Raw genomic sequence first — 15,223 nt, forward strand, 5'->3', positions numbered from 1 at the left:
AAGTGGTAGGATCTGTTAGTGAGTGTATAGGTGATGGTTCCTGTTAGTCAGTACAGTGTGATTGGTAGGCGTTGTCAATGAGATTAGAAGTGGTAGGGTCTGTTAGTGAGTGTATAGGTGATGATTCCTGTTAGTCAGTGCAGTGTGATTGGTAGGCGTTGTCAATGAGATTAGAAGTGGTAGGGTCTGTTAGTGAGTGTGTAGGTGATGGTTCCTGTTAGTCAGTACAGTGTGATTGGTAGGCGTTGTCAATGAGATTTGAAGTGGTAGGGTCCGTTATTGAGTGTATATGTGATGGTTCCTGTTAGTCAGTACAGTGTGATTGGTAGGCGTTGTCAATGAGATTAGAAGTGGTAGGGTCCGTTATTGAGTGTATATGTGATGGTTCCTGTAGGTTAGTACAGTGTGATTGGTAGACGTTGTCAATGAGATTAGAAGTGGTAGGGTCCGTTATTGAGTGTATATGTGATGATTCCTGTTAGTCAGTTCAGTGTGATTGGTAGGCGTTGTCAATGAGATTTGAGGTGGTAGTGTCCGTTATTGAGTGTATATGTGATGGTTCCTGTTAGTCAGTACAGTGTGATTGGTAGGCGTTGTCAATGAGATTTGAAGTGGTAGGGTCCGTTATTGAGTGTATAGGTGATGGTTCCTGTTAGTCAGTACAGTGTGATTGGTAGGCGTTGTCAATGAGATTAGAAGTGGTAGGGTCCGTTATTGAGTGTATATGTGATGGTTCCTGTTAGTCAGTACAGTGTGATTGGTAGGCGTTGTCAATGAGATTTGAAGTGGTAGGGTCTGTTAGTGAGTGTGTATGTGATTTCTCCTGTTAGTCAGTACAGTGTGATTGGTAGGCGTTGTCAATGAGATTAGAAGTGGTAGGGTCTGTTAGTGAGTGTGTATGTGATTTCTCCTGTTAGTCTGTACAGTGTGATTGGTAGGCGTTGTCAATGAGATTAGAAGTGGTAGGGTCCGTTATTGAGTGTATATGTGATGGTTCCTGTTAGTCAGTACAGTGTTATTGGTAGGCGTTGTCAATGAGATTAGAAGTGGTAGCGTCCGTTATTGAGTGTATATGTGATGGTTCCTGTTAGTCAGTACAGTGTGATTGGTAGGCGTTGTCAATGAGATTAGAAGTGGTAGGATCTGTTAGTGAGTGTATAGGTGATGGTTCCTGTTAGTCAGTACAGTGTGATTGGTAGGCGTTGTCAATGAGATTAGAAGTGGTAGGGTCTGTTAGTGAGTGTATAGGTGATGATTCCTGTTAGTCAGTGCAGTGTGATTGGTAGGCGTTGTCAATGAGATTAGAAGTGGTAGGGTCTGTTAGTGAGTGTGTAGGTGATGGTTCCTGTTAGTCAGTACAGTGTGATTGGTAGGCGTTGTCAATGAGATTTGAAGTGGTAGGGTCCGTTATTGAGTGTATATGTGATGGTTCCTGTTAGTCAGTACAGTGTGATTGGTAGGCGTTGTCAATGAGATTAGAAGTGGTAGGGTCCGTTATTGAGTGTATATGTGATGGTTCCTGTAGGTTAGTACAGTGTGATTGGTAGACGTTGTCAATGAGATTAGAAGTGGTAGGGTCCGTTATTGAGTGTATATGTGATGATTCCTGTTAGTCAGTTCAGTGTGATTGGTAGGCGTTGTCAATGAGATTTGAGGTGGTAGTGTCCGTTATTGAGTGTATATGTGATGGTTCCTGTTAGTCAGTACAGTGTGATTGGTAGGCGTTGTCAATGAGATTTGAAGTGGTAGGGTCCGTTATTGAGTGTATAGGTGATGGTTCCTGTTAGTCAGTACAGTGTGATTGGTAGGCGTTGTCAATGAGATTAGAAGTGGTAGGGTCCGTTATTGAGTGTGTAGGTGATGGTTCCTGTTAGTCAGTACAGTGTGATTGGTAGGCGTTGTCAATGAGATTAGAAGTGGTAGGGTCCGTTATTGAGTGTATATGTGATGGTTCCTGTTAGTCAGTACAGTGTGATTGGTAGGCGTTGTCAATGAGATTTGAAGTGGTAGGGTCTGTTAGTGAGTGTATAGGTGATGGTTCCTGTTAGTCAGTACAGTGTGATTGGTAGGCGTTCTCAATGAGATTAGAAGTGGTAGGGTCCGTTATTGAGTGTATATGTGATGGTTCCTGTTAGTCAGTACCAGTGTGATTGGTAGGCATTGTCAATGAGAATAGAAGTGGTAGGGTCTGTTAGTGAGTGTATAGGTGAGGGTTCCTGTTAGTCAGTACAGTGTGATTGGTAGGCGTCGTCAATGAGACTAGAAGTGGTAGGGTCTGTTAGTGAGTATATATGTGATGGTTCCTGTTAGTGAGTACAGTGTGATTGGTAGGCGTTGTCAATGAGATTAGAAGTGGTAGGGTCTGTTAGTGAGTGTGTAGGTGATGGTTCCTGTTAGTCAGTACAGTGTGATTGGTAGGCGTTGTCAATGAGATTAGAAGCGGTAGGGTCCGTTATTGAGTGAATATGTGATGGTTCCAGTTAGTCAGTACAGTGTGATTGGTAGGCGTTGTCAATGAGATTTGAAGTGGTAGGGTCCGTTATTGAGTGTATATGTGATGGTTCCTGTTAGTCAGTACAGTGTGATTGGTAGACGTTGTCAATGAGATTAGAAGTGGTAGGGTCCGTTATTGAGTGTATATGTGATGGTTCCTGTTAGTCAGTACAGTGTGATTGGTAGGCGTTGTCAATGAGATTTGAAGTGGTAGGGTCTGTTAGTGAGTGTGTAGGTGATGGTTCCTGTTAGTCAGTACAGTGTGATTGGTAGGCGTTGTCAATGAGATTAGAAGTGGTAGGGTCCGTTATTGAGTGTATATGTGATGGTTCCTGTAGGTTAGTACAGTGTGATTGGTAGACGTTGTCAATGAGATTAGAAGTGGTAGGGTCCGTTATTGAGTGTATATGTGATGATTCCTGTTAGTCAGTACAGTGTGATTGGTTGGCGTTGTCAATGAGATTTGAGGTGGTAGTGTCCGTTATTGAGTGTATATGTGATGGTTCCTGTTAGTCAGTACAGTGTGATTGGTAGGCGTTGTCAATGAGATTTGAAGTGGTAGGGTCCGTTATTGAGTGTATAGGTGATGGTTCCTGTTAGTCAGTACAGTGTGATTGGTAGGCGTTGTCAATGAGATTAGAAGTGGTAGGGTCCGTTATTGAGTGTGTAGGTGATGGTTCCTGTTAGTCAGTACAGTGTGATTGGTAGGCGTTGTCAATGAGATTAGAAGTGGTAGGGTCCGTTATTGAGTGTATATGTGATGGTTCCTGTTAGTCAGTACAGTGTGATTGGTAGGCGTTGTCAATGAGATTTGAAGTGGTAGGGTCTGTTAGTGAGTGTATAGGTGATGGTTCCTGTTAGTCAATACAGTGTGATTGGTAGGCGTTCTCAATGAGATTAGAAGTGGTAGGGTCCGTTATTGAGTGTATATGTGATGGTTCCTGTTAGTCAGTACCAGTGTGATTGGTAGGCATTGTCAATGAGAATAGAAGTGGTAGGGTCTGTTAGTGAGTGTATAGGTGAGGGTTCCTGTTAGTCAGTACAGTGTGATTGGTAGGCGTCGTCAATGAGACTAGAAGTGGTAGGGTCTGTTAGTGAGTACAGATGTGATGGTTCCTGTTAGTGAGTACAGTGTGATTGGTGGGCGTTGTCAATGAGATTAGAAGTGCTAGGGTCTGTTAGTGAGTGTGTAGGTGATGGTTCCTGTTAGTCAGTACAGTGTGATTGGTAGGCGTTGTCAATGAGATTAGAAGCGGTAGGGTCCGTTATTGAGTGAATATGTGATGGTTCCAGTTAGTCAGTACAGTGTGATTGGTAGGCGTTGTCAATGAGATTTGAAGTGGTAGGGTCCGTTATTGAGTGTATATGTGATGGTTCCTGTTAGTCAGTACAGTGTGATTGGTAGACGTTGTCAATGAGATTAGAAGTGGTAGGGTCCGTTATTGAGTGTATGTGTGATGGTTCCTGTTAGTCAGTACAGTGTGATTGGTAGGCGTTGTCAATGAGATTTGAAGTGGTAGGGTCCGTTATTGAGTGTATATGTGATGGTTCCTGTTAGTCAGTACAGTGTGATTGGTAGGCGTTGTCAATGAGATTAGAAGTGGTAGGGTCTGTTAGTGAGTGTATAGGTGATGGTTCCTGTTAGTCAGTACCGTGTGATTGGTAGGCGTTGTCAATGAGATTAGAAGTGGTAGGGTCTGTTAGTGAGTGTGTAGGTGATGGTTCCTGTTAGTCAGTTCAGTGTGATTGGTAGGCGTTGTCAATGAGATTAGAAGTGGTAGGGTCTGTTTTTGAGTGTGTATGTGATGGTTCCTGTTAGTCAGTACAGTGTGATTGGTAGGCGTTGTCAATGAGATTTGAGGTGGTAGTGTCCGTTATTGAGTGTATGTGTGATGGTTCCTGTTAGTCAGTACAGTGTGATTGGTAGGCGTCGTCAATGAGATTAGAAGTGGTAGGGTCCGTTATTGAGTGAATACGTGATGGTTCCTGTTAGTCAGTACAGTGTGATTGGTAGGCGTTGTCAATGAGATTAGAAGTGGTAGGGTCCGTTATTGAGTGTATATGTGATGGTTCCTGTTAGTCAGTACAGTGTGATTGGTAGACGTTGTCAATGAGATTAGAAGTGGTAGGGTCCGTTATTGAGTGTATATGTGAAGATTCCTGTTAGTCAGTACAGTGTGATTGGTAGGCGTTGTCAATGAGATTAGAAGTTGTAGGGTCCGTTATTGAGTGTATATGTGATGGTTCCTGTTAGTCAGTACAGTGTGATTGGTAGGCGTTGTCAATGAGATTAGAAGTGGTAGGGTCCGTTATTGAGTGTGTAGGTGATGGTTCCTGTTAGTCAGTACAGTGTGATTGGTAGGCGTTGTCAATGAGATTAGAAGCGGTAGGGTTCGTTATTGAGTGTATATGTGATGGTTCCTGTTAGTCAGTACAGTGTGATTGGTAGACGTTGTCAATGAGATTGGAAGTGGTAGGGTCCGTTATTGAGTGTATATGTGATGGTTCCTGTTAGTCAGTACAGTGTGATTGGTAGGCGTTGTCAATGAGATTAGAAGTGGTAGGGTCCGTTATTGAGTGTATATGTGATGGTTCCTGTTAGTCAGTACAGTGTGATTGGTAGGCGTTGTCAATGAGATTAGAAGTGGTAGGGTCTGTTAGTGAGTGTATATGTGATGGTTCCTGTTAGTCAGTACAGTGTGATTGGTAGGCGTTGTCAATGAGATTAGAAGTGGTAGGGTCTGTTAGTGAGTGTGAAGGTGATGGTTCCTGTTAGTCAGTGCAGTGTGATTGGTAGGCGTTGTCAATGAGATTTGAAGTGGTAGGGTCTGTTAGTGAGTGTGTATGTGATGGTTCCTGTTAGTCAGTACAGTGTGATTGGTAGGCGTTGTCAATGAGATTAGAAGTGGTAGGGTCTGTTAGTGAGTGTATATGTGATGGTTCCTGTTAGTCAGTACAGTGTGATTGGTAGGCGTTGTCAATGAGATTAGAAGTGGTAGGGTCCGTTATTGAGTGTGTATGTGATGGTTCCTGTTAGTCAGTACAGTGTGATTGGTAGGCGTTGTCAATGAGATTAGAAGTGGTAGGGTCCGTTATTGAGTGTGTAGGTGATGGTTCCTGTTAGTCAGTACAGTGTGATTGGTAGGCGTTGTCAATGAGATTAGAAGTGGTAGGGTCTGTTAGTGAGTGTATATGTGATGGTTCCTGTTAGTTAGTACAGTGTGATTGGTAGGCGTTGTCAATGAGATTAGAAGTGGTAGGGTCTGTTAGTGAGTGTGTAGGTGATGGTTCCTGTTAGTCAGTACAGTGTGATTGTCAGGCGTTGTCAATGAGATTAGAAGCGGTAGGGTCCGTTATTGAGTGTATATGTGAAGATTCCTGTTAGTCAGTACAGTGTGATTGGTAGGCGTTGTCAATGAGATTAGAAGTGGTAGGGTCCGTTATTGAGTGTATATGTGATGGTTCCTGTTAGTCAGTACAGTGTGATTGGTAGGCGTTGTCAATGAGATTTGAAGTGGTAGGGTCCGTTATTGAGTGTATATGTGATGGTTCCTGTTAGTCAGTACAGTGTGATTGGTAGGCGTTGTCAATGAGATTAGAAGTGGTAGGATCCGTTATTGAGTGTATATGTGATGGTTCCTGTTAGTCAGTACAGTGTGATTGGTAGGCGTTGTCAATGAGATTAGAAGTGGTAGGGTCTGTTAGTGAGTGTATAGGTGATGGTTCCTGTTAGTCAGTACAGTGTGATTGGTAGGCGTTGTCAATGAGATTAGAAGTGGTAGGGTCTGTTAGTGAGTGTATAGGTGATGATTCCTGTTAGTCAGTGCAGTGTGATTGGTAGGCGTTGTCAATGAGATTAGAAGTGGTAGGGTCTGTTAGTGAGTGTGTAGGTGATGGTTCCTGTTAGTCAGTACAGTGTGATTGGTAGGCGTTGTCAATGAGATTAGAAGTGGTAGGGTCCGTTATTGAGTGTATATGTGATGGTTCCTGTTAGTCAGTACAGTGTGATTGGTAGGCGTTGTCAATGAGATTAGAAGTGGTAGGGTCCGTTATTGAGTGTATATGTGATGGTTCCTGTTAGTTAGTACAGTGTGATTGGTAGACGTTGTCAATGAGATTAGAAGTGGTAGGGTCCGTTATTGAGTGTATATGTGATGATTCCTGCTAGTCAGTACAGTGTGATTGGTAGGCGTTGTCAATGAGATTAGAAGTGGTAGGGTCCGTTATTGAGTGTATATGTGATGGTTCCTGTTAGTCAGTACAGTGTGATTGGTAGGCGTTGTCAATGAGATTAGAAGTGGTAGGGTCCGTTATTGAGTGTATATGTGATGGTTCCTGTTAGTCAGTACAGTGTCATTGGTAGACGTTGTCAATGAGATTAGAAGTGGTAGGGTCCGTTATTGAGTGTATAGGTGATGGTTCCTGTTAGTCAGTACAGTGTTATTGGTAGGCGTTGTCAATGAAATTAGAAGTGGTAGGGTCCGTTAGTGAGTGTATATGTGATGATTCCTGTTAGTCAGTACAGTGTGATTGGTTGGCGTTGTCAATGAGATTAGAAGTGGTAGGGTCTGTTAGTGAGTGTATAGGTGATGATTCCTGTTAGTCAGTTCAGTGTGATTGGTAGGCGTTGTCAATGAGATTAGAAGTGGTAGGGTCCGTTATTGAGTGTATAGGTGATGATTCCTGTTAGTCAGTACAGTGTGATTGGTGGCCGTTGTCAATGAGATTAGGAGTGGTAGGGTCCGTTATTGAGTGTATAGGTGATGATTCCTGTTAGTCAGTACAGTGTGATTGTCAGGCGTTGTCAATGAGATTTGAAGTGGTAAGGTCCGTTATTGAGTGTATAGGTGAGTATGTGAAGCTATATGATGCTCGAATAACGTCTTACGCATAACGAATAACGTCTTATCCGTTAAGTTCCTCGTGTAGCTTCCATGCAAGTTCATAGTCTCTCTTATCAGACCACGGCAGGTCCTCTGGATCGTCTATCTCCGGAGCCCAGACATTGTCTTCTGTTATTCCACAGGCAGACCCTCCTGTAGATGATTCACACTCGGGACACGTGACCTCCTCGTGAGGTCTGTCACACTCACTCATGGCATAAACATGGCCTGGGTAAAGGTAATACAACCATACATTATGGTGTCTGCACAAGTGTAACCAACAGTAATGTAACCAACAATAACCAATAATGTAGTCCACTCTTGTTCGATAGTTTAAACTTGGTTAGTTTTTATCATTGTTCAGTTAGAATCTACTAAAGTCAGTCCACTAAAGACGACATCTGACAATGTGTAAACATCATCATAAGACATACTCCAATACAAACAAGAAAAGTAAGAACATGTGCTCTATACAAGTTGTACAAATATACAAAACACACAATATACCGACCTTCTTTGCATTTGTACCAGTGACCCTGTTTCATGTCAATCGCTTCTACAATCACGACCCTCTCTTCATCACATGCTCCAATCTTGGATTCTGATACATGGCCCTTGACCTCTTCCACCAGTACCTTGGCATCGGACAGAACTGATTCGTGCGTCTCCGAAGAGGCTAGGCGCTGAATCATATCGTGAATCCGCATATTCATGTCAGCACTACTACCCTTCCTGTCTGAGTCAATCAAGTGGGATGCTGTAATGAGGTATCGGCTCATAGATAGTCGTTTCATCTCGCCATCACTATCCTGCCTCTCCTGCTTCCCAAAACAAGACCTTGGAACTAGAAGCCATTCCTTGAAGGCATGTATGGCTCTTAGAAGTTGCTCATACAGATGAGAGCTATTCTTGGCGGCATCTGATCTTACAAGTTTCTCTAGGCCAAGTACTCTCTCCATGATTCGCAACTGACTGACCTGTGCCGACAAGTGACCCTCCGACGGAACAAGACTGGTAGTTGTCAATCGTTCTACGATTACCCTGTCTGAGCCTTGAAATCTGTTTCGCATCGACAAAATCATTTGTTGCAAATCCCGCACTCTTCGTCCATTTTCTCTGACCTTCAGTTTGGCCTTTTCAATATCTGAAAGAGTTCCTTTGATGATGTTCACATAACGCTGGTTCCGCCTAATGGGAGTCTTGCAGATTGGGCATTTTTTAAGTTCCACAACAGTTTTTTCGACGTCTCCCGAATCTCCTTCCATGTATTTATCCATGGCTTTCACGTCAAATATGTGAGAGCACTCTTCCAGTTGAATGAGCCTGTTGTTCCCTGAGATTTCGGTTCCAAAGGCTTCCAGAGCTTTCGATATTTCTTCTGGGTTGCATTCCTTGCATACGTTTGGACACGGGGCATCGCAAAGTCCAATGCAAGGATGACGACATTTTAATTTCTTCCTACATATGGCATTGCACTTTTCCCTCTTGCACATGTCTCCACAGGTTGACGTGCATTTGGAATGTCTACATGCTATGTCACAGGGCCTTGAACAGGGAACACACGGATCTCCACAGGCTAAAGTGCATGTACGGTGACTGCATCTATTCTCACATGGTTTCTCACATGGAGGACAACTGTTGCATGTTGACAGACATTCATGGCCACATATTAGGATTTCTGTGCATTTTGCAGTACACGGCTGGTGTAGCCTCCCCCTGTGACAGGATCCGCATGTGCCTTGGCATATATGGCCACAAGTCAGTTGGACCTTACAGGGATAGTTGCATGGTTCAGTATCCTTCCTTCCACAGGCAACAGAAGAAGAGTGGCCACATGGTTTAGTAACAGTGATAGGCTCAAGGCATTGGTATCGTCCAGCATCAGTATGACAAGGAATCACCTGTGTGTGTCCACATGCTTGTAGTTTCACCTGCACGGGAACTTCACATGGAGGGCATGGTTTGTAGCAAAGCTCACTGCAGCCTGAATGCCCATTCTTGCAAACTTTCCCACATGGTTTTAAACAAGGCGATTCAATGTGATGCGGGTCATTTGAATGACACATCTTCGTGCAAACGTGACCACATGGTAGTCGGTAATCGCACTGTCTCTCACATCCACCTTCGGGAGCACTTGCAAAGTCTGTTGGATCAAGAGCCTCAATGCAAGCCGTTTCCGGGTGTCGTTGACAGCTCAGGACCAAGGCAGGGCCAAGGTAATCACAAATCATTGCCTTTTTACATATTTCCTTCCATAGGTCACTGTGTTCCGCAATGTGTGTAAAGTTGCCAATGACATAAAGACCAATCTTTGCCCTTGACAATGCAACACAGACACGATTCTCTTCTTTCAGAAATCCTATAGAGCCTTTGTTTCCACTTCTTACTAGTGACAAGAGTACTATGTCATTTTCTTCTCCCTGATAACTGTCCACTGCTACAACGCTCACATCTGTTATTTGTTGCTTCTTCAATGCGAATCGGAGGCGACCTATTTGCGCTGAGTAAGTGGAGAGAATGGTGATGTGCTCGTTTTGATAGCCTTGCTTTAAGAGGTACTTGCAGAGGCCAGCGAGGTATTCTGCTTCATGAGAGTTCTCAAAGCTTTTAGTCTCCTCATCGAAGGAATGTGGATGTTGATGTTCAATGAAGTAGATATTTCTGCTTACTCCCCTTACGTTGCCATATGCTTTCACAACATCGTGGTCCTTCAACTGTGGGTATATAGGCCGAATAATTTCAGCTATCTCGGGCCGCATTCTGTGCTGCCATTCTAAAGTATCACAGTGTAGACCAGATTTTACCATCCTTTCAAACAATGAAATTTCAAGGTTGTACTTTTTTGCAAGCTCATGCACTGTGGGGTTGGGTCTAAGTTGCTTGTGATCTCCAATCAGTATGAGATGTTCACACCCTTTACTCAAAGTACCAATAACATGGGCTTCTAGAACTTCAGCGGCTTCTTCAATGATGATTATCCTGGGTCCTATCTCATTCAGTATTTTTTGATACCTTGCCGCAGCTGTTGTGGTCATTCCAATGACGTCAGTCTCTGCTAATATGAGTTTATCACCTTGCAACGAAACTTCCTGGAATCGAAAAGAACAGTTTTCATATTCTTCTTCTTTCAGAGTAATTTCTTCCCACGCGTGTTCACAAAATAGATCAACCCAAAACCGATACAAACGCCACCTGTCTTTGTGCGGTAGCTTCCATATGTCGTTGAGACTTGTTTCTTCATCCCTTGTCATTGAGTCAAATGATGTGATTTTCTCCATTAAACTTTGTTTAAGTTTCCTTTTCTTTTGAAGTGTTTCCACCTGCTTTCTTCTCTCTTGTGCTGAGTAAAACCGAGACACCGTGCCGTCTCCTAGTTTTGTGACATTGAAGGCTACATATTTCTGTGTAACTTGATCTTCTGTCTCAGGTAGTTCATTCTCATCCATGGTGTCTTCTGTGTCAAAGTCGAAGTCAAGATCTAATATTTGTAGTAAGTCTTGAACTATTTGGTGTCTGTTTCTTGGCAAGTCATAGTCAGATAAACTGACCCCCTTTTCACCACTATCTTCCTCATCACTGTCATCTTCCGTTCTGCAACTCTGATCGCTGGTCCTGTCTGTTAAGGCTAAATCAGCATCAATGCGAAGCCACTTCAGTATGATAGGCCCTCTTGGTGACAGATCCTCTTGTGGAAATTGCCTTCTCAACTTCTCGTCCATGAAGCTTCTCAAACAGTTCTCGTGAAGGATTTCTCGCTTGGCTACCTCAAGTTTAGCTGCACTTAAATGAATTGTCCTCTTCAAAGATTTCATCTTTCTTAATATGGCCATTTTCGCTTCATGGATATGAGATGGCACTGCTTTCTGTTTCTTTATTCCATCCCTGGCATATTTAAGAGAGTGTCTCTTCATCAGTTCTGTCGTGAAACGCCCTCCGACACGAATAAGTTTACCCTCAAAAACTTTCAACAGTCCTGCCAGAAACTGGTCCAGGGCATGATTGGTGTAACATACTACAAGAACAGGTAGATGTTTTTGCCCACGAAGCCAGACGTCTGAGTTATGTAGAAGAGTCTTCAAAATGTGTGTGCCAAGGTAGGTTTTTCCGGTTCCAGGAGGCCCCTGTATCAACGCAAACTCTTTAGTCAGAGCATTATGTAATGCTTTTAACTGGGAAGCATCTAATCCATCAATCTGAGGCCAAGAGCCTTTATCCTGAATCTTCACATTTCGAGCACACTTTGATTTTTTCAAAGATGTTTCAGTGTTGTCTCTCTCCCTTCTGTCGGAGACTTTGAACGCCTCATCTAAAAGGGATTGAAGATCATACAGAGCATCTTTTTGTTCTTGCAAATAGAGAGGTTCCTTCACAATGTTTACACATTGTACTATATATTCCTGGAAAGGCAGGGTACTTCCAGACAGATCTTTCATACAAATCAAAACATCCTTATAAGCTTCAAAATATGCAGGTGATTCTACCATATCAAAGCAAACACCTCTTGATCTGTATGCGGAATATGGTACATCTGACAGAAACCTCACATCAACCAGTCCCTGTTTTAGACTTTCAGGATCTCGACTGTCAACAGTTGCAAAGAGGACATCGTCAGTGAATCTATCTGATGACAAACACAGCAGGGAGCCATAGATCAATCTTTGACTTGATTCCCACTTGACCCTTTTCAGATGTGTGGTGGAAAAGGCAAGCCTATAGCAAAGACCATTGGATGAACAGACAGGACGCAAAATGTGTACATCGACATATGTCCTATAGTCTGTAAAAGTGTCCGTGTCGGCCCTTTTGAATGCTTGAATGTTTTTCTTCAGAGGCATAATGACATCAGCTCTGAAGAGGCGGAACTGGCATTCAAGATAGTGTTCCAGATCTTTGAATCTAGTTCCCACTTTATTGCGCAGAAGGAAGATCTCCTCAGTTCCGTCGAGTTCCTCCTTTCTCGGGATGACTGGAAGATCACGGAAGCTTTCTGGAGGGGTGCCAAACTCTTCATCTTCATCCATGTCCTGCTTGGATGTTGATGCATTCATTTCAAGTGTTTCTGGTTTAGTTAACAGCAGAAGTTCATCTAATTCCTCTGCACATTTAATGACATTAACATCTTTTATGCCATTTCTTACCATCAAGCCACGTGACAGTAGAGCAAGGGTGTCCACAACCGGCCACCCGTCAGATGGCATACGTTTCAAAATCTCTCTGAAGATCGGAAAACTCTCAAAAGTCACTCGTCTTATGTCATTTGGATCCATACGTGGCAGAACATTTGCGTACGATGTTCGAAAAAATGGGGTAGTAACAACTTTACTAAGTATGTCATTGATCCACTCTGGCATTGATTCACAGTGAACTACTTTACTCAAACTAGACACAATCAGTTTGAAGTCTTTTGGCGACAGGTCCTTTCTGCAGAGCAAAGTTTTAAAACCTTTTACGTCCTGATTGATGTGTGTTATTATTACTAATGGTTCACAGTCCTGCAATCCCTTCAGTGAAGAAAGAGTCAGCCTTCGTGGTCTACCATGAATTTGACTGAAAGACAAATGTTTAGATGCATTATCAAATTGAGGAGTGAACAGTTGAGTGATTTGTTACTGATTCCTGACAGAGACCGTTGACTTTGAACACCATTTTTAATGACAATGTGAAAAGAATCATTCCATGTTTATTATTGATATTTGCTACTTCTAGATTTGTTTACTTTCGAACTTGTGTATTGTTTTTCTTACCTTGAACGTGACATTCTGAAGTCTGCACCACCCTGGGAATCTAGATTGAGAAATAACTAAACTGAACAGATGCCATTATTCCATGTAACAATTAAATGCGTCAGATTTTTACCCTTATGGATTAGTAGAGAAAATGGAAAACAAAATGATAAATCTCGTAATATCTTAACTGATTATGTTTAATCATCCCAAAATGAATATCATGGTGAAAAGATAATTCTACCTGTTGACTCTGGGTCAACACTGGAGGATGGATCGTCTTCAGCCTCTTGTGGATCAGGAGGATCAACCGATGAAGAGTGGCTGCTGTCATCATCCTCGGTGCCCTCCTCTCGCACGCTCACGTTCACATCTGGCAGTACGCGACAGTCTACAGGAGCCGGGTCGATGAGGGATGTCCCAGCCTTCTGGATCATCTCCTCTGGAATGCTCAGTTCAACAGTAACAGTAACCTCTTTACCAGCAATCATCTTGAATACAGACTCTTCGCTTAATAGTTCTTTGACAATGTTATCAAACTGTCCATTTTCAATTGATTCTAGCAGTGTTTGCACAGAATTACTCGTTGTTGGCCGTAACTCTATTACAATGGACCCTGGTGTTATCAAGTCAATGGCGTAGTTTAACCGATCAAAAAGGTTGTGTAGGTTTTGCTGGAGTCCTGTCCTAGGGCGGTGGTAATTGGCAAACACGGCATCCATTGCTGATTGATTTCCTTCGATATCTATTGTGATCCTGACTTTCTCTTTGTGCGCTGAAATTTAAAATCAAAAGATCACATGCGTGAGCGTGTGGACGTGTTACTGATTTGAAAATATTTGTTCATCATGAATATTTGAACGCCTGAAATTTACACATTGAAAAACTGTCATTGATGCTTTCCTTAGGTGCTCCTTTCTTCGGTTTGGTGTAATCCCATTAAACACTTGCTTCAGAAAACTATTACATACTTAGAAAAGTTATGGCGCTCTATTGATAACAAATCCTATATTTATCCACAAGCAATCGTACCGTTCCTTAATTTTCATGAAATTCTGAAATATAATTCCATAACTGGATTACAATGTACTCACGTTCTGTTAAAGGTTCTGCAGAAGTGTTGTACTTAATGTTGACCTTTGTATTCCGTTCCATGTAGAAGCTTCGGACTTTGCCTCCAGGTAGCATGACATTAAGGGTATTTGACGACCCAACCATGACCACTGATGTCGTGTTAGCTTGATCGTCCTCATCTGCATCCTCATCATCAAGCCCAGAGGTAGTCGCCTCACTTCCCAAATCAAAACTCTCTTCTGGAATATGACACTCCTGTGTAGAACATGCACCGTCTGTTTCAGTGTTTTCCTGAAACCTCTCTTTCAAGTCAATACACTCTGTGTTGTTTGAAGATGCGCTTTCACCCACTGTACATTCAGGGCAAGCATCTGGTGACTCAACGGCACACTCCACATCAATAGAACATGGGCTGTGGTTGAGAGTGTTCTTTGGTCCGAACATGACATGGGAAGCATCACTTACTTCACACACTGATTCACCTACATCACGCATGGACATTTCAGCAGATGGTATGCCTGTTTTGTTTCACTGCGCTCTTGTTTAACGTTTCCTGAAAATATCAGCTGATGTAAATGATGTTGCATTTTGAAAATGTAAGAAATCATGAAGTATAGAGTATTCCATAGAACATCTCCGACGATAGTAGCATACATCATCTAACCAAGCATTTACCTCACTGTAGATCTGTCTATCATCGATATTATTGTACGTCTTCATACCGTTTTACTAAACAACGTTATACCACGTCTAGTTACTATAACCTTAGACCCGTGAAAATCCGTGTTAGTTTTGATCTGCAGTAACCCATGCTTGTCGTAAGAGGCGACCAACGGGATCGAGCTGTCAGCCTCAGTCAGTGTCGTCGTATAGCAACTACGTGAGTGAGTGAGTGAGTTTAGTTTTACGTCGCACTTAGCAATATTCCAGCTATATGGCGACGGTCTGTAAATAATCGAGTCTGGACCAGACAATCCAGTGATCAACAACATGAGCATCGATCTGCGCAATTGGGAACCGATGACATGTGTCAACCAAGTCAGCTAGTCT

At 42.8% G+C, this 15,223-nt stretch overlaps 1 protein-coding gene across 1 annotated transcript in view; it reads right to left on the bottom strand.

Moving 5' to 3' along the window:
• The window catches only part of LOC137269848 (NFX1-type zinc finger-containing protein 1-like), a 69,148-nt gene that overhangs the window by 53,247 nt on the left and 678 nt on the right, over positions 1-15,223 (bottom strand). The window contains exons 2-6 of the mRNA XM_067803690.1: positions 14,194-14,726; positions 13,344-13,874; positions 13,121-13,160; positions 7,888-12,923; positions 7,382-7,604 (exon numbers count right to left, since the gene is read on the bottom strand). Of these exons, the coding sequence (XP_067659791.1) occupies positions 7,399-7,604; positions 7,888-12,923; positions 13,121-13,160; positions 13,344-13,874; positions 14,194-14,674 (6,294 nt within the window). The 5' untranslated portion in view covers positions 14,675-14,726 and the 3' untranslated portion in view covers positions 7,382-7,398. The remainder of the gene's footprint in view (positions 1-7,381; positions 7,605-7,887; positions 12,924-13,120; positions 13,161-13,343; positions 13,875-14,193; positions 14,727-15,223) is intronic.

Source organism: Haliotis asinina, unplaced genomic scaffold (genome assembly GCF_037392515.1).
Source record: "Haliotis asinina isolate JCU_RB_2024 unplaced genomic scaffold, JCU_Hal_asi_v2 scaffold_17, whole genome shotgun sequence".
NCBI lineage: Eukaryota > Metazoa > Mollusca > Gastropoda > Lepetellida > Haliotidae > Haliotis > Haliotis asinina.